The sequence below is a fragment of the Electrophorus electricus genome, chromosome 2, assembly GCF_013358815.1.
Source record: "Electrophorus electricus isolate fEleEle1 chromosome 2, fEleEle1.pri, whole genome shotgun sequence".
NCBI lineage: Eukaryota > Metazoa > Chordata > Actinopteri > Gymnotiformes > Gymnotidae > Electrophorus > Electrophorus electricus.
This window is the reverse complement of record NC_049536.1, coordinates 13354949-13374948: the sequence shown is the minus strand read 5'-3', so window position 1 is coordinate 13374948 and position 20000 is coordinate 13354949. Positions and strand designations below refer to the sequence as shown.

At 43.6% G+C, this 20000-nt stretch overlaps 2 protein-coding genes and 1 long non-coding RNA gene across 3 annotated transcripts in view; 2 read left to right on the top strand and 1 right to left on the bottom strand.

The window, feature by feature from the left end:
* The window catches only part of mybpc1 (myosin binding protein C1), a 29580-nt gene extending 10446 nt beyond the window's left edge, over positions 1-19134 (top strand). The window contains 30 exon segments of the mRNA XM_027026983.2: positions 266-298; positions 1083-1124; positions 1971-2081; positions 2292-2440; positions 2529-2646; positions 2736-2787; positions 3402-3458; positions 3907-3915; positions 5532-5580; positions 5582-5696; positions 5835-5967; positions 7067-7075; positions 7564-7688; positions 7968-8073; positions 8257-8423; positions 8634-8799; positions 8993-9099; positions 9263-9399; positions 9662-9821; positions 10240-10344; positions 10574-10762; positions 12632-12766; positions 13060-13227; positions 13519-13607; positions 13789-13984; positions 14271-14410; positions 14526-14685; positions 15111-15247; positions 16253-16439; positions 18381-19134. Coding sequence (XP_026882784.2) covers positions 266-298; positions 1083-1124; positions 1971-2081; positions 2292-2440; positions 2529-2646; positions 2736-2787; positions 3402-3458; positions 3907-3915; positions 5532-5580; positions 5582-5696; positions 5835-5967; positions 7067-7075; positions 7564-7688; positions 7968-8073; positions 8257-8423; positions 8634-8799; positions 8993-9099; positions 9263-9399; positions 9662-9821; positions 10240-10344; positions 10574-10762; positions 12632-12766; positions 13060-13227; positions 13519-13607; positions 13789-13984; positions 14271-14410; positions 14526-14685; positions 15111-15247; positions 16253-16439; positions 18381-18490 — 3461 coding nt within the window. The 3' untranslated portion in view covers positions 18491-19134.
* LOC113587997 lies at positions 18649-19821 on the bottom strand. Its single transcript, XR_003411812.2, has 2 exons — positions 19742-19821; positions 18649-19649 (listed from the first exon to the last, which is right to left on the bottom strand). It is a non-coding gene; the product is annotated as an uncharacterized LOC113587997 (long non-coding RNA).
* The window catches only part of chpt1 (choline phosphotransferase 1), a 10608-nt gene continuing 10263 nt past the window's right edge, over positions 19656-20000 (top strand). The window contains exon 1 of the mRNA XM_027027004.2: positions 19656-20000. This exon is cut by the window's right edge and continues 94 nt beyond it. Within this exon, the coding sequence (XP_026882805.2) occupies positions 19855-20000 (146 nt within the window). The 5' untranslated portion in view covers positions 19656-19854.

The window sequence follows — 20000 nt, the reverse complement described above, 5'->3', positions numbered from 1 at the left end:
CCTCAGAGAGGATTCGCTTAGAGAATTGAAAAACCTCATATGTGTTAGCTGACACATATACATATTGAAATATTAATAATGAATGAATATGAATAATGTGCATGTTTATGTGTTCACATATTTTGTCATTTGTCATCACTGAACACTCATTACGTCTTTGTCACACAGACACCATATTTAATGATTAACTTCCTGCAGTTAATCTGTCACGAACAAAACAAAAACGAAACAAAAGTCGATTAATAACACTTTGTTTCCTTTCCAGAGGATGACAAGAAACTTTCTGTTGACCTATCTAGTAAGAATTCATGAATCAACTTCTGATCAAAAATGATTGTGTGATTTTAAATTACATTTGAATAAACAGTAGATCAGATCATTTGAAAAATGCATGTAGTTTATTTTAACACTTATTTGGAAACTTTATGACCTGAATACACTCAACACATACTTATTAGAAACACTAACATCATACCTCACACACCAGCCACTTCATAATGTGCATAAAACTTATAGATGCACTTTATAAGTTTACAGTTATGGACTGTAGCAGCTATATTGGCATGCACAATTTGTCAGCCGCCCTCTACCCCCTTCATCATTGGTCAGTTTCCGACTACAGGTCTACTCCTGACTCCTTACAACTGTATTAAGCGTGGCTGTGTTGCTGGAGCGGTTCTATGTGCTGGTGTCAGTGCTGTGTGGAAGAGATCCACCACCCAAATCGGGCGGCAGACAACATCTTCCCTGTGGTCAGAATCTGAGTACTGGTGAAGGACTAGAGGAGAGACTAACTGTAACACCTGAAGTGGTGTTTCTAACAAAGTGGCTTCTGGGTCCTGTCATACTCTCCCCTAAGTTCTGCCTGCTCCAGCATGCGCATTTAGGTGCATGTCAGTGCACTTACGCCAAGACCCTTTCACAAAACCAACACGTAAACGCCTTGGCTTCAAAGCCACCTTATTCCCAGAGCAAGAGAGCTGTTGAGGACTGCACTTATCCCGCATGTCCTCTTTGCGAGCGTGCCATCTGAGCAATGCCAATTATTTATGCTGTAAAACTTTCTCTCTGTCTCCATTTAGATGATAGTGTCCCTGAGTCAACCAAGGGGAGAAAAGACTCAGGTAATCCTTTAGCCGTGACAGGAGCTGTAGCTTGTTCCTACGAACCCTTTCGCTGTCGGGGGGGGGATCAGAGGTTATAGGAATCTTGATAGGGTCATTTTCCCAGAAAAGCTGGTTGAATGGAGTCTGAATAACACCCTCTGTGTCTAGGTTTCATTAGTCTAAAGCAAAGATTTAGGAGAGCTTTCCTAAACCTGACCAAAAGACAGGCTTTCAAAAACACCACAGTGCCACAGTGCCAAACATCCCCATTGCTTGTAGGAAGCTATGGGAATTTTGGATATCCTCTGCTACGGGATACTGATCAGGACTTTTGTGACAAGAGTCCATTCTACATGTAATTCCAGCAATAAATGCAGAATGGAACTGAAGGAGCTGGGATACACAGCTAAGTTAGCACAGTCTTTATTGGGTCCTTAAGTGTTCAACATTGCCTCAGTCTGTAAGAAGCTCAAAAGTGGTGAAGTGCTGTCTTCGCAGACCAAAAAAATGTAAAAAAAAGACGTCAATATAAATGTGAGATTTTATTTCTACCCAGGTTTGGCAGTGTACCATGGTTGACTATGTTAACAATGTTCCTCTTCTCTCCCTTTTTACAGGTTAATGATTTTTGCTAGTACCTTTGCGCTTTCCATGTTGCTAAATGCTGTGTTCTCACCTGGCAGCTGTATGTGTGTGTATGTGTATGTGTGTATGAAAATATCTTTGTCTGTGCAAGACTGTTTATTTGATGATATTATGAGTTTTATTTTCTGTGTGTTTGTGTACATGTACGTGTGGATGTGTGGATGTGGGTGTCTTTTGACTGGTTTTAATGGTGACAGTGTTTTTGCATTCCATCTGTAGTGTGGTCTCTGGGGGATGGTCAGGCTCCCGAAGATCTTGACAAGCAGATAGAGAACCCCCCCCTCTCCACTTTACTTATCGAGAAGCCCCAAAGCGGATCCATTTCTGTGGGTTGGTAAAGCGCATTTTCAGCAATAATCTCACTGCTACTAGAATAAAGGCTAAATGCTTCACTGTTAGGCAGCTCTTTGTTAAGGACCACCAACCGGAGAGTACCATTAGCTTTAAAAATGATTAATCATTCCCAGCTCACCCACAGATACATAAAGCCTTCTGGGTATTTCATAAAGCAGTAGCTGAACCATTTCGTGTGTTTCAAAGGCGGAGACATCACCTTCATCGCCAAGGTAGAGGCCAAGGACTTGCTCCGTAAACCCACCGTCAAGTGGTTCAAGGGGAAATGGATGGACCTGGCCAGCAAGACAGGGAAACACCTTCAGCTGAAGGAGAGCTTTGATCGCATCACTAAGGTGAGGATATGCCGTCCTCCCCACCAGTCAGCACCTGACCCTTTCTGGTGAGGACCTCCGCACCATCTCATTTCTGTAACCTTTGCAGGTTCACACGTTTGAGATGCACATCATCAAGGCTAAGGAGAACTATGCTGGAAATTACAGATGCGAGGTCACCTATAAGGATAAGTTCGACAGCTGCTCTTTTGACCTGGAAGTCAAAGGTTGGCGTTGTCCTTCGTGTTGCTTCGCACTCAGGGGGTTTTGTCTGGGGCACGTTTTCAAAGCAACATTTATGATGATGTTTTTACAGACGTTCCCGAGGCTTCTCAGAGTATTGACATTCGGTCAGCCTTCAAAAGAAGGTAAGGAGACACCCTTCAGCTGACCTTATCCAAGTACCTTCTAATAAAATCAATAAAAAGAAGAAGATAACTAAATATCTCCTATTGCTTAATCCCATGGGTTGCAATGTTAGAGCAATATTACTATTATTACTATTAAATTGTTTAGATGCAGTTATGTTGTCATAACTTATGCATAATGCATTCAACTGTATCCCAACCCTATCTAAATCAATGTTTGATACTGTTGTCATTTCCAAGACAAAAGCAGTGATCTTTTGTCTCTGTCTGTGGTGATATATTTGCAATTAGACTTCTGTCCTCAAAATCCTTCACAGAACATGGTTTGGTGATATTCACATCCCACCAAACCAAGGTGTTCAACTTGTTCAAGGCCAACACTTTGAAAGCCCCAGTGCTTCTGGCCCATGTGCAAACCAGTTCACCCAAAGCCATCGACCCTGTTCCTGGCTAAGAATTGAAAGGCTTTCTTGTGCGTGCCTCGGTCGCAGAGATCGCGTGACGCTAACGCACAGATCGCAGGCAGGGGCCTTGGGTGCAATATATTTTTATTTCTGGCATTTGTGACCGCCTTTCTAATCGAGTCTCCGATGATCTCTCCTTGGTAACCACAGCAGTGAAGGCCAGGATGACGCAGGGGAACTTGACTTTAGTGGGCTGCTAAAACACAGGTAAGAAATACGGTCTGCTCTACAGAGGGAGCACAGCCTTCTGTTTTCACTTTCTTGCTTTTTTTCAAAGCCCTGATTAGATTGTCTTTTCTTGCCTTACAAGTTTATTCAACAGAACAGAGGCATCTTTTTTGACGAGTCATTTCAGCTATATTTAGTTTCACATACATTTTTGGATGTACTGTAATGATTTGATAAATATATTGAATACTTGTACATGTTTGTATTTTACGCTGTGAAGATTATACATGGAGCACTGTGAAAAACACTTGATTTGATCCGAAAGTAACAGCACTGAGCGCCATCGTTTTAGGAGATTTTTAAAATTTCTTGGTGGTTATGCTGTTGTCCTGCTGTTTGGTTAATACCACAACGGTAACTCATCGAGGAGAAGAGTTAAGTTCCACATTTATTTTGCCTTGTCTCTTCTTCTTCCCTACACATTCAGAAACGCCAGGTTAGTACAGAAAGTAGGTCATTAAATTAGAATTTACTGCCGGTAAGTATCATAATCCTGGAGTTTACCAAGCATGGATTGTAGCTATCGAAACTAGACAAACAAGCGTGTTGGCCTCCAGTAGTCTGGTAACACTTCATTTAAGGGCAGCATTCATGGAAGCTCCAGAAATACTCAGAAATCATGGAAACGGCCCTTTGTGCTTCAGAGCTTTGAAATTCATACCAGGATAGTACAGTTTCCCAGCCCCAGTAGGACTTGGATTATCAAGGTTTAAGGAAGAAATACATAGGAGTTAATTCTGGTTGATTCTTACAGTATCACAGGATAAAAGTACTATACGCATTCTAAATAAGAAAGCAACTCTATCAAGTAGAAATGCACTACTGACTCCTTTGACACTGGTTTACCTTGGCAAGCTTGGCGAGTAACCAGAGAGCTTACCAAGGCGACTGCAGGCGAGGGGTAACACTACTGAACCAAAGGGCATGGTTTTCCAGTCATTTATGAGTAGCTGGTAGACCCCCTGTAAATGAAGCTGCGAAATAGTGTTATCGCTACATTTTGAATGTATTGCTAGAGTTTCGATTCAGACACAGTTTTATAAAACAACTGCAAAAGTGATATTTTTGCCTGCCTGAAAAACACATTAGAGGAAATGAAAATAATCATTCCAAATGGTTTGCCTCAGATCATCCGGACATTCAGGAAAATGTCTGTGAAAAAAGGTCTGATCGACTGGCCATGACTAACATCTCACGTCCTGAAAAACACCCTCAATAACCATGTTATAACATCTCTAATCATACTTACTAAACCGTCACCTCTAATCCCAAGGAATCGGTTGCTTATGAGAACAGGACACCTGCAAAGAGATGGGCCTTCCTAAACCATATAACTCCACAGATGAGACAGCTGATCGCACTTCTCATACGGCTGTTTCCAAACTGTAGATCTTCTTACCTCTCCATCATCCTTAATGGCTTCATATCCACATGATAATATTTTTCACTACAGAAATGACCATCATCTCCTTTCAGTGTTTACTCGACATGTGACAGTGTTGACCTTAAATATTCAGATAATGTTTAACACTACCAAACCCCCTGTGACCTCATCATTTGGAATTGACTTGCTAAATGAAAAAAGGGCATTACGGTGCAAAACTCACTTAGAACCTCATAACAAAGCCCTTCCGCTTGCCATCTCCAACACCCCGACTCTCACCCAATAGGCTACCCTCCCCAGTAGTTGAAAAGCAGAGATGTTCGTGTTCTTTCCTTAAAATCTCTCCTTCTTCTTATAACCACTGATCGACACCATCCGCAGAACAGAAGGAAAGGTAGAAGATGCCCATCTCTTTGTGTGACATGTGCAGAGGAACTAACGGCTAAAAAGGCAGTGAAACCAGTACCAGAACCAGAGCTGCCAGACGTGCGGGCCGGTACCTGTGTCCGGCCACAGGCTTAAACGGGTCAAAGCCCTGTTTAATCCCAAGCATTGCCATCAGCTCCCTAGCTAGCTAGCTAGCCTCCCGGTTCCTCGGTACATGTCGCTCAGGCCCTGCGCCTGCCGCCCCGCCGCCCTGACACTCTCGCCTTGCTCTGTGGTGCCAGAGAGCCCAAGCAAGAAGAGGTGCCGGAGGTAGACGTGTGGGAGATCCTGAAAAAACGCCCGGCCAGACGAGTACGAGAAGATCGCCTTCATGTATGGCATCACCGACCTCCGTGGCCTGCTGAGGAGGCTGAAGAAGACCAAGAAAGAGGAGAAGAAGAGCGAAGGTGCTGAACCCGCTTCTCAGCGTTCGGCAGCAATTAGGAACGGCCTTACTGGTCTTTTCGTGTGAAATTCTCTTCAGCAGGTCCCCGGTTTGATTGGATGTTCTCACACTGTCATCACACTTTACTTGTTTCCTGTAGCTTTTGCCAAGAAGTTAGAACCTGCGTATCAGGTGGATAAAGGCGGGAAGATAAGGTTGATAGTGGACCTGGCTGACCCCACAGTGGAACTGAAATGGTACAAGAACGGGCAAGAAATCCGTCCCGCTCCTAAGTAGGTTGCCTCCTTCAATCTTCTTCCTGCACTTACACCCATTCCCGTCATTTTTCGCAAATTAAAGGCATTTTTGGGATTTTCCCATAAAATGTGTTTCATTTGTGGTATATTTTCTCTGGATCTTGTGGTGGACCCAGGACCCAGATGTAATGGTTCTTGTTCGTTCACTATAGTGAAGGCAGATACTAGCAGCAAAACTAGAAACCTGCCCAACTATTTGCAACTGTTTGCAAGCTCCATTTGCAATCAATGAAAATTGTGCTTCTTTTAAACCTGCTGTTCTTCCAGACCACCGTGATACAGAAACCCCCCAACAATGTTGTCCTTAAGTAGACTCAAAAAGGTTCGTTGACTTCTTCTGAACTATGCAGGCTTATGTCTGGGTCCTGAGCTACATTTGAAATGAAAATGTAGTGTGTCATGAGATCAACGTTCCTTCATTATTAACGACAGGTCAATGTGTAGGAAAAGGCATTACCTCCTTCATAGGACTTTAATGGAGTCTGGCTTTGCAACAACTATTGATATCGTTGCTGCATTTCTGATAATATTTGATATGTGTTTTTAACCTGTATTTTGAGCAAATATTTGGCTTGTTGTAAGTCATAAACTGTACATCTCTGCGCCTCTAGTAAGATGTAAGCTGTTGTAAAATATAGAAACAAATTCTGCCATTAAATTCCTTAAATGGCTATAATAGAGAAACCCTGTTATGGGCTCACACACCAACTTTCACAAGTAGGTTGTTCAAAGCCATTCTATACTAAAGCCATCTGGGGGGTCACTGCAATTTTCTGTTCCCTTTATTTCAGATGTCTCTTGTCCCAGGATTCTTTGTTTTGCAAAGACACACACTTTCTCTCTCTCTCTCTCTCTCTCTCTCTCTCTCTCTCTCTCAGCCTTGTTCTTGCTCATCCTGACATTTGTAACTTTATAACCATGGCCTGAGCTGTTCCAGGTGTGATATCTTCTGTCCTCCTGTCCTGTCCTGTCCTGTCGTACCTGTCGTGCCATGGCGTTTTCTCCTCTGCACCATAACCTCCACCTCACCCGTCCCGCGCTTCGGTTCTGTCCCGGCTCCTCTTACGGCCTTAAGTAATAGGAAGTAAGTCTGCAAGTCTGTCAGTCTGTATTTGAGATATTTGACCCACCATCTGCTTTCTCAGGCTTGTTCCTGGAGTGTGGTGACCTTGTTGGAGCAATGCATGCTGGAACCTGTAGTCCTTGTAGATATTCAGCAGAGCTGTGCCGGTGGTTGTAACTGGCCCACTATAATTCTATATAGGGCTAGTTTTTGAAGTGCGTCTAAGGAATGTCAGTTCTGTCACACAATGTAAGACAAGTGTCTGTAATTAGGTGTATATGCAAATATGCTATATTATTTGATTTTCTTATTTACTTGCTACACAAATTTAAATATATGGTTGGGTACATTATACCATTCTAAACCACAACCCCCTAATTACTATAGCTTCCAGACAAGGGGAAACTTTATATGTTTTTTTACTACTAATGTTCTCCTACTAAATACAAGATCCTGAATGCCTGACCAGGTACATCTTCAGTAATTAAAATAATGAATTTGATGGGCAGGTATATCTTTGAGCACAAGGGCACCCAGCGGATCATGGTCATTAACAATTGTCAGCTGAACGATGACGCCGCGTACTCTGTAGTCGCAGGAGATGAGAAGTCAACCACTGAACTGTTTGTGAAAGGTACATCATTGCATCATTAAGCCTGACTTTCATTACCAATAAACTACAAATTCATAGCATTCTGTACACTTTCTTCTTGGTGTTTGCAGTGGTTGAACATGTTTGAAAAAACTGGATAACTTACTGATAAATGGAGCTTAAAAAAACCTCCACATTTTTGGCACCGGTTTATTGCATAGTTTATTCCATGTATAGCATTTAGAAATGAATAAATAAAATTAGACATAGATTATGTATTTATTATACTTGTCTTTTATTGTCTTTATGGCCTTTCTACAGTGTTACCTGTGAATATTGTCAAAGAGCTGGAGGCTGTGAAGACTACCGTCAACGAAAGGATTGAGCTGGAGTGTGAGGTGTCAGAGGAGGGGGCACAAGTTAAATGGTACACCTTTGTGTGTGTGTGTGTGTGTGTGTGTGTGTGTGTGTGTGTGTGTGTGTGTGTGTGTGTGTGTGTGTGTGTGTGTGTAAGAGATAGCGGAACAGCTATAAAAATGAAATTCTATATTTGCTTATACTGGAGCTTGCAGTGTCTGCGTTAAGCATGATAATCCACGTCTTTTCACAGGATGAAGAACGGGGTGGAGGTTCCCACTGGGGTGCGTTCAAGATATCGTGTGAAAGCTGAAGGCACCAAGCACTGGCTGATTATAGATGACGCCATGAAGGAGGACACAGGCACATATTCCATCATGGCCACCGGGGGCACCTCTGAGTCCCATGTCCAAGTGGACTGTGAGTGCTGTTTGTCAGAATCATAGCAGACAAAGTTTAGAAAAGAACAATTATGTCATGAAGGTTAATAACCAGTCAAAATTTGATGAGCCAAATTGATACAGCTACAGCAATCACGTTACGCTACATAAAAATACATTTTTTTAGCTTTCATTTCCATTATTGCATTCTCTCTCTCTCTCTCTCTCTCTCTGCTCTTGGCTGGTTCAGTGAAGCCTCTGAAGATCCTTCAAGATCTGCAGGACATGAAGATCCTCTTGGGCAAGCCGCTGAAGCTGCACTGTGAGATCCTGCCCATAAACGTCCCCGGACGCTGGTACAGGAACGGGCAGCTTATCCAGCCCAACGACCGCATCAGCATTCTGCACCGAGCCAAGTAACGTTACAGCCGCCTAGCCGTTCGCACGCGCCATGCCCGTCCACGTCTCACCATGTCCCACTGATAAATACGCAATAAGCGTTCTGTTACGTCACCATGCACTTGTTGCCGTTGCTATGTAATCAAGATCGCTTCTGTTCACCACACTCATGGACCACACACACACATCACACGTAATTGTCTTGGACAGGACCCACAAGATGGAGATTGAGAGTTCCGTTCTCCACGACGCTGGGGACTACACTTTCGTGCCGGAGGGGTACTCACAGAGCCTCAGTGCCAAAGTCCACATCATAGGTACTAACGTAACTTCTTAGTCCTCAGGGAAATCTGAATCGGTAGATAGTTTCATGAAGCACCGGAACGGGGTCGGCCGTACTGAGCAGCCGCGCAAATGAAGCAAAATTGCGGCAAGCTCGCACCAGCCTGAGAGCCACTACTTCTCACGTGCTCTTTTCAGATCCCCCTAGGGTGCACCTGGAGGCCCTGAATGCGCCAGACAACACCGTCACCATTGTGGCTGGAAACAAGCTGCGTCTGGAGGTCCCCATCAGTGGAGAGCCTGCACCCAGGGTGGTGTGGATGAAGGGAGAGCGGGTGAGTATGCAACAGCCGGGCAAGAGGGCCCTCGGAGGCCGGGACCCCAGACATCACATTTGACGGCGCCAATAAATAGATGATTTCAATCAATCAAATAAATAAATAAATAAATTGACCGGAGAGGTTCGTATATTGTGGCACCAAAGATTTGTAAGGGTGCATTTGTTACTGCAACAGCATAAATAATCATTTTAAATAATATATCATTAATAGAAATAATATATTCGTGAATAAAAAGTTTGCGTTTGTGTTGCCGCAGGTCATTCTTGAAACAGGGAATCGAGTTCGTGCTGAAACGTTTACAGACCACACCAGCCTCACCATTGACGTCGCAGAGCGAGAGGACACAGGGAACTACAAGATCGTCCTGCAGAACGAAGCGGGAGAAGACACGGCCAGTGTAAAGGTCAAGGTCGTGGGTAAGACGGTCCAACACTGTTCCAGTCAACGACCCTTACTAAACTGTATCCGCCTGAGATCCTGTTGACCTGAGTGACAGCGCCCTGTCACTCATATTTGTCACTGAGAGGAAGGCGATTCTTTGGCAGGTAAAATGTCATAGCCTGATTTGTGAACTTCTGCTTCACTTTATGGAGGAATGGAAAACCTTATTCTAGTGTTCCTGTGTCTGGAGGCTTGATGAGGTGCCCATGATGGGTTAATAACTCCGTATGACAGTCACAAACACACAGGAAGAGCTTAGACATTTAGGTTGTGATTCAGGTGTTTTCGTTTTATTGCTATAGTCTGCTATATTAAACCATGCTAATTTGATTTGATTTTTTTGGTTTTTTTTGAGGTACACATTTTAAATCTAAAATCCATTTTGCTGTCTAGATATCCCTGATGCCCCTGGGTCTCCCTTGGTTCCTGAGGTTGGGGGGGACTGGTGTTCAATGACATGGGATCCCCCCCATTATGACGGCGGTTCTCCAATCCTGGGTAAAGACACGCGCGCTAAAAGTACTCAGGTGTTTTATAGAAGGAGTAAATGTGATGTATATTACAGTTTTATAGTTTCTAGTGAAGTCCTTTTTCCTATATGAGGAGCTCCCAAGACCTCGTGTTAATCATTAAAGAAAAACAAAAAAAACGCTACCGATCGCCATATGACCAAGCAGCAACACCAAGTCCAGCAGTGCCCTTCAGAGGCCTGTGCTCTGGCCCTCAGGGTACTTCATTGAACGGAAGAAGAAACAGAGCTCCAGGTGGATGAGACTAAACTTTGACCTCTGCAAAGAAACCACGTTTGAGCCTAAAAAGATGATCGAGGGAGTGCCATATGAGGTGCGGATCTTTGCTGTCAATGCCATTGGCGTTTCCAAACCCAGCGAACCCTCCAAACCCTTCATTCCTCTCGGTGAGTATTTTTATCGGGCGATTACACCCCCCGCCCTGCTGCGCCTTGTAACCTGTCCACTCTACCTGCTTCAGACACGGACACTCACAGCCGATTACGTTCCCACTGTAACATAATATAGATGTGTTGTCAGTGATATTCTTTATTGACACTGTTGTACATATGAATGAAACATCATGCTTTAGGAGACGTTATTGTGAGTTTAGTGAGTTGTAACAGGTGCGCATGCATGAAAATTATTTCAGTAGTTTTGTTTGTTTTTTTGAAAGATGGGGAATTTCGCATTCTAATGTTTGAAAAATTTTCAGAGTTGATTTAATATCATAAACCTCTCCCACAATGGGCAGGAATGTTCACAAAATTTGTGGCCTAATATTAATACTAAAATTATTCAGTTAAGTCTTATTATCATCGAAAATATATCACAATAGTGTTTACACATATATTTCACCCAATACTGAATATATTTATGTAAACACAAAACAAATGGCAAACTTAATAATCATATCTCTAAATTGGCCAACTCATTGTAACATTGGAGGTTTTAAGCAGGATGCAAGGACGAGTAGCGTGGGACATGAGACTATGTTTATTTAACATGTAACATGTAACACTCAAACACGCACACTAATGGAGTCAAACACCGACAACACGAAGGCGTAAACAACAGACTTTTATACATATGATAACGACACAATGAGGAGCAGGTGTGAGACACAGGGAGGGCGTGGCCACATTGACGAACACACACACACACACACACACACACACACACACACACGAGGAGACGTTCAGGGGAGGGGCCTTGCCATGACACTCATAATATACTGACTGTGCTCACATATAGCTCACATATGTTCTTGGTGTCTTACTTCTGATCTGAGGTTATCTGTCTGCCGTGGGTTCTTCAGAAGTTCACCTCTAAAAATAAAAAAAAAATTAAGAAACCCTTTAAAAATAAACAGGAATGAATCTATATTAATCTCAGACACCTCTCTTTTTTTTTTACAGTGAGTTATAAACAAAAAATTAATAAAACACATTATTCATGGATTTTCCTTTTAAAATGTTTTTCTTATTGACACATTAATGGACTATGAAAAAAAAAGAAAAAAAAGCAGTTTGTTGCAGCCCTAGTTATGTCCTGATTGCTTCACCTCATTATGTACAATAATAGTACATGGCCAGACAGAGACACTATAGATACACCATTACACGATTGCCCTTGGCCCTCTCTTATTGCAGCTGTTGCTTTTGAAGACTGCGGCATCCAGCGTATTCTGACCTCCACAGAGCAAGCCCGAGTGTTAGAGAATGTTAGACGGGACTTTGTAATGGCTGCCGAGTCAGGAGGAGAGGTGCAGGAGATCCGCTCCTCTCCTGGGAGCGGTTGTACGTACAGCATGAGGAGCAGTGGAAGAGCCAATCAGATTAGATCTGTGGCAAAGCATCCGCTGCTGAAAGCAGTTTGTGTTGGTCATCGTCGAAGCCCTTCAGATATGATCAGTTTGTTTGTCATCCTCTAAACCTTCATCGATGATCGCTTTCTAACCACAGAACCTCTGCTGGCTATTTTAGGGTCGCAGTGACATGTGTTTGTGTGTTCAAACCTCAGTAACTGTGCTGTGCCTGACGCAGCTGCACAAGCTCAACACCCACAACCATGACATCATTTTCTCATTTATTTGCTGTCAGTTTTTTGTTAGACATCTCTTACCTTTTAACTATAGGCACTACACAAATAAACAACAGAGATTTGTTAGATGGTGCGCATCGCGCGTAGCGGTAGAAACCGGGTTTGTGTGGAAACCTAACGATTGTCTTTAATGCCGCCATAGTAACATGGTCACACTCTCTCCCTCTGTCAAGCCGTCACCAGTGAGCCCACGATGCTTGTGGTGGACGACGTTACCGACACAACTGTGACGATGAAGTGGCGGCCCCCGGACACCATCGGCGCCGCTGGGTTAGACGGCTACCGGGTGGAGTACTGCATTGAAGGAAGTGAGACAGCCCTGCGTGATCTCTGCCGCATAGATGTGAAGCTTAGGAGAAACCCATAACTGTATTATAAACCCAGCTGTTGTTCAGCTGCTCTGCATATGTCTTATATAGAATGCCCACAAAACCCTTACAACCAAACCTAAGGATACGTGAATCCAGTCTCAGCAATCTAATGGGAAACATTGATTTAATGACGTATAAAGCATTTAACAAATTGTTTTAACTGTATTTAAAAGTTCTAAATGTATGTCATTTCTTATTTGTCAAAGCTGAGTATATTTATCTCCCTACAGCGGATGAGTGGATCGTTGCCAACAAGGAGCTGACAGAGAAAACCAGGTACACCATCACAGGGCTCACCATGGAAGACAAGATACTAGTGCGTGTGAAGGCCATTAATGCAGCCGGGGAAAGTCCACCACGCACCACCCAGCACTCCATCCTGGTCAAAGAGGTCATCGGTGAGCCACTTTGATTCCTGGATCAATTATTCCAATTCTAATACTGTTTGAAATAAGTGAATCTGAAAACATAAGGTTCATAGCATGATTGCTTTGGGTTAAAACATTTTTAATGCAGAGGTGCTTGTTGTCAGGGTGGGTTGGAATTTTTCTCATTTTAAAGAGGCTTTATTCCTAGCAAAACACTTCATTCCAGCAAAACACTTTGATGGCAGATGGTTTATTAGAACTTTGAGGTACAATCTCGTAGATGCTGAGTTGTGCATCTGACCACGAGCTGGTCACTTACAGAGCCTCCTAAGATCCGCATACCGCGCCACTTGAAGCAGACATACATCCGTAAGGTTGGCGAGGTGGTCAACCTGGTTGTGCCATTTGTGGTAAGGCAACAATCCCAAAGAAATCCACAAAAAAAAAACCAGACAGTTGTGTTTCTACATGATCATTGGGACTCAAATCAGCTTTAGACTGATTAAAATTGATTTAAAAATATTTTTCATATGGTTTTAAACTTTGCAACAAGCAGATACACACATCCTTGGATACATGTCTGGTCCACAGGGCAAGCCCAGGCCAAAGGTCAACTGGCTGAAGGATGGCGAGGCCATCGAACCGTCGCAGGTAAGCATCCGAAACTCGGACTGCGACAGTATCATCTTCATACGCAAGGCTGAGCGCAAGCACTCTGGGAAATACAAGCTGACGGTACAGGTGGAGAAACATATGGATACTGCACTTCTGGACATCCAGATAGTGGGTAAGCACTGCAGGAATGTTTACATTAAAAAAAAAAAAAAGCCTGTCTAGCTAGATTAAATTTTATTTTAAAGTTTTATTGTGAGTTAGCTGCACGCACAGGAAAAAAAGGTCTCGGCATATTTTATACTTATGTTAAAGTATATCTAATTATGTCCAAATAATAAAGACATAAAGAACTAAGTATTGTTAGATTTGGTTAATTTAAAGACCAAACAAGATTTAATTTTGGAAGGCTGGCAACAGCGTAGTTAACCCCTGCTGTTGTGTACCGCTCTCTCCCTCAGACCTCCCTGGTCCTCCCCAGTGTGTGAGAATCGAGGAGGTGTGGGGTGTGAATGTAGCACTGGACTGGACACCACCCAAGGACAGCGGCAATGCCCCCATAACAGGGTACACCATCCAGAAGGCGGATAAAAAGACCATGGTAGAAAAGTTTTCCTGTTGCAGTCACCTCAGAACTGTATTTCACTAATTTTATTTTATTTTTTTACCATTTTAAACCACATATGCTATTGTGTGTGTGTGTGTGTGTGGAACAGGAGTGGTACACCTGTCTGGAACACTACCACCGTACCTGCATCACAATCAGTGAGCTGGTGGTGGGCAATGAGTATTTCTTCAGGGTGTTCTCTGAGAACATGGTGGGTCTGAGTGAGTCTGCTACCACCACCAAAGACATCGCAGTCATCATGAAGGAAGGTACGTCCTGACTCTGCGGCTGGGCGGCACTTTGGTGCCGTGGTTTGATGGCTCTGTGTGTTAAGTGCTGGTTTAAACTCCATTTAGTGGTGTTTAACCTTAGTTGAAGTACGTTTGAGTAAAGATCTCGCTATAGTTCCAAAAGAAAGCGGCAGATGTTTTGCAGGGAAGTCAGTTTTTCCATCCGCAAAGTCTGCTTTCCTTCAGGCTTGAATTGCCAGTTTTCTTCCTTTCTGTCATCTTTCTAGCTGAAGATAGTTTGAACGGATCTCTCACAGTGTAGTGACAGCCGTCGTTGCTTCAAGGCTGATTGTAAATGAACTCTGTGTTGTCTGTTCTTCATCACATTCGGCCCGTATCATGCACGGTCCTGCTCTCCTTTCCCTCATCTTCTTCCTCCTCCTCTGCCTGTCGCTCACATCCAGGTCTGCAACTGAAGAGCCCAGAGTACATCGACTACGACTTCACAGAGGCGCCCAAGTTCACTCAGCCGCTCGTCAACATCTGTGCCATCGCCGGCTACAACACTACGCTCAACTGCAGCGTGCGCGCCAACCCTCGGGTAGGTGGAGCCGAGTTGTCGATCCTGTTCTATCAGCACTAGCTATGGATCCGATGCCTCTGGCTTAAGAAAAGACAGACAGACAGCCCTCTGTTTGGAGTGCAGGCCTATTTTACTCTTCAACAGATATCTGTGGCCTGGGAAGGTTTATTATAAAACAGTAAAACTGCAGGTCAAAAGAGTAAGTGGGGAACAAACACAGCGGTCATAGGTCATAGGTCAGCACCTGTTCGATGCGATACAACTGGTTTACTAACCTTTCTTTTAGCTTTGCTTGTAATCAAGAAGCATGACATGGTATCAGAGTGGGCATGCACAATAATTAATGAGAAGTAACGATTGGAAAATATTATTAATTTGGGGATCTCAAAGGGAAATTGGTTTACAGTTAATTGGTAACTGACCTTCTGTTGTTTTACGCCTTAAAGTTACACTTAAAATTTTATAGAATTTCTTAACCAAATTTCTTATTTGATTCTACAATTACTGTAGAGTCCAGCAGATTAAAGCGATATGCATGCTCAGTAGGTCACAACAGGTCAGCCTTCACCCAGACAGGGCCGTGCTGGCTTAGACAGCTTTGGTTTGTCTCAGTTTCTTTGGAAAAGGAATTCCCACTGAAACACACACCCAATACACACATTTGCATAGCCCCCCCCCCCCCCCCCCCCACACACACACAAACACACACACACACAATTATTATCTGGTGTCTATTAGTTATCTATAGTATAGTTACTTAAGTAACTATTACTTAATCCAATTAACTTATAACACAGTGTCAAAGCATAACACATGCCTTGCAGGCTTTTTTAGTTAATGCATTGTATATAATGAAACTCAGTACAGTGTATATAAAGGCATTTAGTACAGGTAATATTTTTCTCCACATATTTTTTACTGTCTCTTCTCTGCTGAGAAGTGTCCCTGGCACTGGTTACTCCTTAATGTGATCTGACAAGTCTGTTTGTGCTGATCATCTTCTGTCACGGCACTATAAAACAGCCCAAAGTGATCTGGATGAAGAACAAGATCATCATCGTAGATGACCCGCGGTACCGCATGTTCAGCAACCAGGGTGTGTGCAGTCTGGAAATCCGGAAGCCCAGCCCATTCGACGGAGGCATGTACACCTGTAAGGCCATTAACGACCTGGGTGAGGCGCAGGTGGACTGCAAGCTAGAGGTGAAAGGTCAGTCTGTGCTACAAACTGTGAAACTGGGCTACAGTTTCACGTTTGAGATCGCATGCCCCTGTAGAATGACATCTGTAGAATGTCATGTTTCAAGTACATCATTAAGGGCAAATGTATACACACACGTTCATACAAATGTGTACGTACATATTCACACAAATGTGTACGCACACATTCACACAAACGTACACACACATTCACAGAACTAGCTCTGCCACGCGGGGCCGATGCTGCCGTGGTGATACCACTCCCATTTCTGGACAGGTTTCTGGCATGTTCCAAACATATTGGAGCTCAGTAGTTCCAACTCCGAGGACCCATCGCAAATCTGCTGCTACCGTCACCACGGCCTTCAGTCACGGTCCAGCTCCTCTTTTGCTGTGTCTGATTACGTTTCTGTTTGATCACAACACATCGGTGGTCGGGTCATTAGCACAAATCCTTGTCCCTGGGGCAGAGGTTCAGGGTTTGCTGTTTGCTCATTAAATTTTGACCAAGACCACAAATCTGTATTCACAAAATGACACCGTCAAGTTTCATCACCCGCCTTCACCGTACTACAATTCCCATTAGGTGAAACATCATAGAAAATTCACAGCTATTTTCTATCGTTATTTTCAAACCTATATCACGTGTGATTTTTTTTTTTTTTTACTCTGCCCTTCATTCTCACCTCACTCTGTTTCCCTCTCAGCAGATGAAGATGTCCCTTGCAGTCTGTGTTTTAATACTCCATGTAAAATCTGTAATGACTAAGTGGGCGATGTGGCCTGACACACATATAACTCCCTCATGTAAACACTGGGCTTAACCCCTCTTCTTTTCTCTTCCCCAGTCACCACTCAGGAATAGTGAATGTGTTGTTCTCATCTAAGGTAAGCTTTCATATGGTTTCGAGCATATGAAGCTTATTTATTCATTCATTCTGAACCGCCTGATGGTCCCTGCCCTTCTTATGTCATGACTTTGAAGCCTAACATTTCATTAGTGACCTCTGGATGTTGTGGAGGGTCCTGTTAGGATCGCTTCCTGTTCAATCCCGTGGAGTCTAGCTCAGGGTTCTGTGCGAATTAATCAGCATACTTTAGAATGTTCTGGCTTGCTTCCTATGCATGCTCATGCAGCAACGCTAAAGTAGGCTGGCATGTGAGTCTGAAGACACATCCTTTGTCTCTAACCAACTGGAAACCGGGGTGCGTCCCTGCTAGTGTCTCAGAGGACAGCGCTGTCTGTATGATTCTTGTTTCCATAGTAACTGTGCGTGCCGCCTTGGATAACATGTCCCACACAGAGGGTAGGTAACCTCCGCCAGGTATCTCTTTAGAGAGTCAGGACTGTCATCCATGCTCAGAAATCTCTTTTGGGTTTTTTTGTGGTTTTTTTTGCTGGATGTTTGCAAATGCAAACCGATAGGAAGCAGTGGTATTTAAGCCAAGATGCAGAGTTCAGCGGTACCCGAGGGGAGCAGTTCAACGGCGCTCTGGCCAGTTTGTCTTTTTACAAGCACAGGTGTCTGAATGGCAAAACACTCTACCGTCTTCTAGACTAAAACAAAATGCTTTAGGTGAACGTGGAAGTTTGCCGCTAAGTGTGCAGGTGTGAACTGATCTGATCGTGTGACAGTAGCTGAGACTGAACTCGTGGCTCCAGTGCTTGCGCAGTCTCTCCCCTATACTCATGTCTTCCTCTCCTCATTTTTCATCCTCTCCTTTTCTCTTTATGTCTTTCTCTCTATCTTTTATTACGCAACTCCTATTCTCTCTCTCTCCTTCACAAAGCTACGCTTTTGATGTATGGGAGATGCATTTTGGACACTATCTGGCCTGCCAACCACTGCCAAGTGTTTTTTTTTTCTTCTTCTCTGTCCCAGTCTCTGTTTCTTTTTATCCTTTTCCTCATTGGGCGATTCCTCCCGCTGACTCTCCGTCTCTGTCTTAGGTGGTTTTACTTTCTTGGAGCTGATGAAGCGTGGAGTTCCCTTGCATCTCATTCAAAAGTACATGAAGGAATCAAAGCCCATGGAGTCTGAGAAGACCGGGTCTGACTGACGGCCGGTTCCCCCCAAAAGCGTCCCCACCGACACCCGTTACTAAGCCCCCATCAGTGACATTTGCTGTCCATCCTTTCACAATGGCATGCAGTTTTCAATCGCTGTCCTGTAGTTCCCCATAGCAAAACATGTCCATAGGGTATCAGTCAGCTGTGCTACCATGAAAGTCTGCTTTTCCCAACGCCCACTGAAGCTCAGATGCATGTCTTCAGTTGAATTGGACAGTAGCTTTAAAATATGTAAGACATTGTAGTGTAGATGATATTTGAGACATCCACTGAAAAACGTGGTGTGGCGTTCAATTTTTTTGCTTTTGTTCCAGGTTCAGGAATTACGCCTAGAGGTTGCCACAGGGCTGGAGATGTAGTTTGAAGGATGAGAGGAGTTTTGTTGCTGTTGTTTTTATTTTGCTGTTTTATTTTTGTTTTTCCTAGATTTCTAGTCAATCGATGTGAACGTAATGAAATAATTCTCTGTGCAATGTTGGAACAGCATACATCATTACTTATAGCCAACATGTCACATCAGCCCGTATTTTAAAACTGAACTGGTGCAGAAGATGAAATTATTTGTCTATGTCAAAGAACATATAATTTCCATTTGGCGTAGTTGATTGGAATAAACGTCACATTATGAAAACTACATTCTTGTATCATTTTTGAATAGGTATAAATGAATTGTCTTGTTTTTGTATTGCATTAAGATGCGCATTTAAAGATGTCATTTTGAAATGTAATGGCCTTCAAATCGCTCTTCATGTCAGTTAGCTACATTCACACAAAAATAACATCGAATGTCCAGTAGTAGAAGAAAATTAGGATAATGAAAACTGAAAAAGAAACAGGCATAAACGTGAGACATTATGCCATGTCGAGGGAACAGAAAATACATATTTCCAGACAATTACAAACCATTAAAGCCTATTTGCCCAACAAGTATACCTTTTACATGCTTAAATGATGTACACCTGTCTATAAATATTCATATGAAAGCAACACTTCCTTAAACTTGCTTAAACTAATTTTCAAAATGAATGTGAAAGTTTGCCCCCAACCCCTCCGGTCCTGCGTTCACACTACCGGTCAGGCAGGAATATTGCACGGCTATAAATCTCCCGGCGGTGCCCCCTTCCGGCCCACGGCTTCCTGCTCGCTTCGCTGTACGGTAGAGAGAGAGCGAGAGAGAGAGAGAAAGGATTAGCGTGACTGTTGGTTCCGCTATTCAAAATGAAGTTCTGCACATAGCTAACCATCCCGACGCCTTTCCCGGGTGGACGCCTCGACCCTTGGAGCGCCGTAGCAGCTAAAACAGCCGGTGTACCGCTGGGGGTCCGCTTGCCCGTCCCTGCCAAGAGCCATCGCCATGCCGCTCTGCCTAGGCTCGCAGCCGCTATCGGCTGCCCAGCTCAAGCGACTAGAAGAGCACAAGTACAGCGCCTCCGGTCGCTCTTTGCTGGAACCGCCGTGCCAGATATTTTGGAACTGGTTAGTCCAACAGATCCCGACATG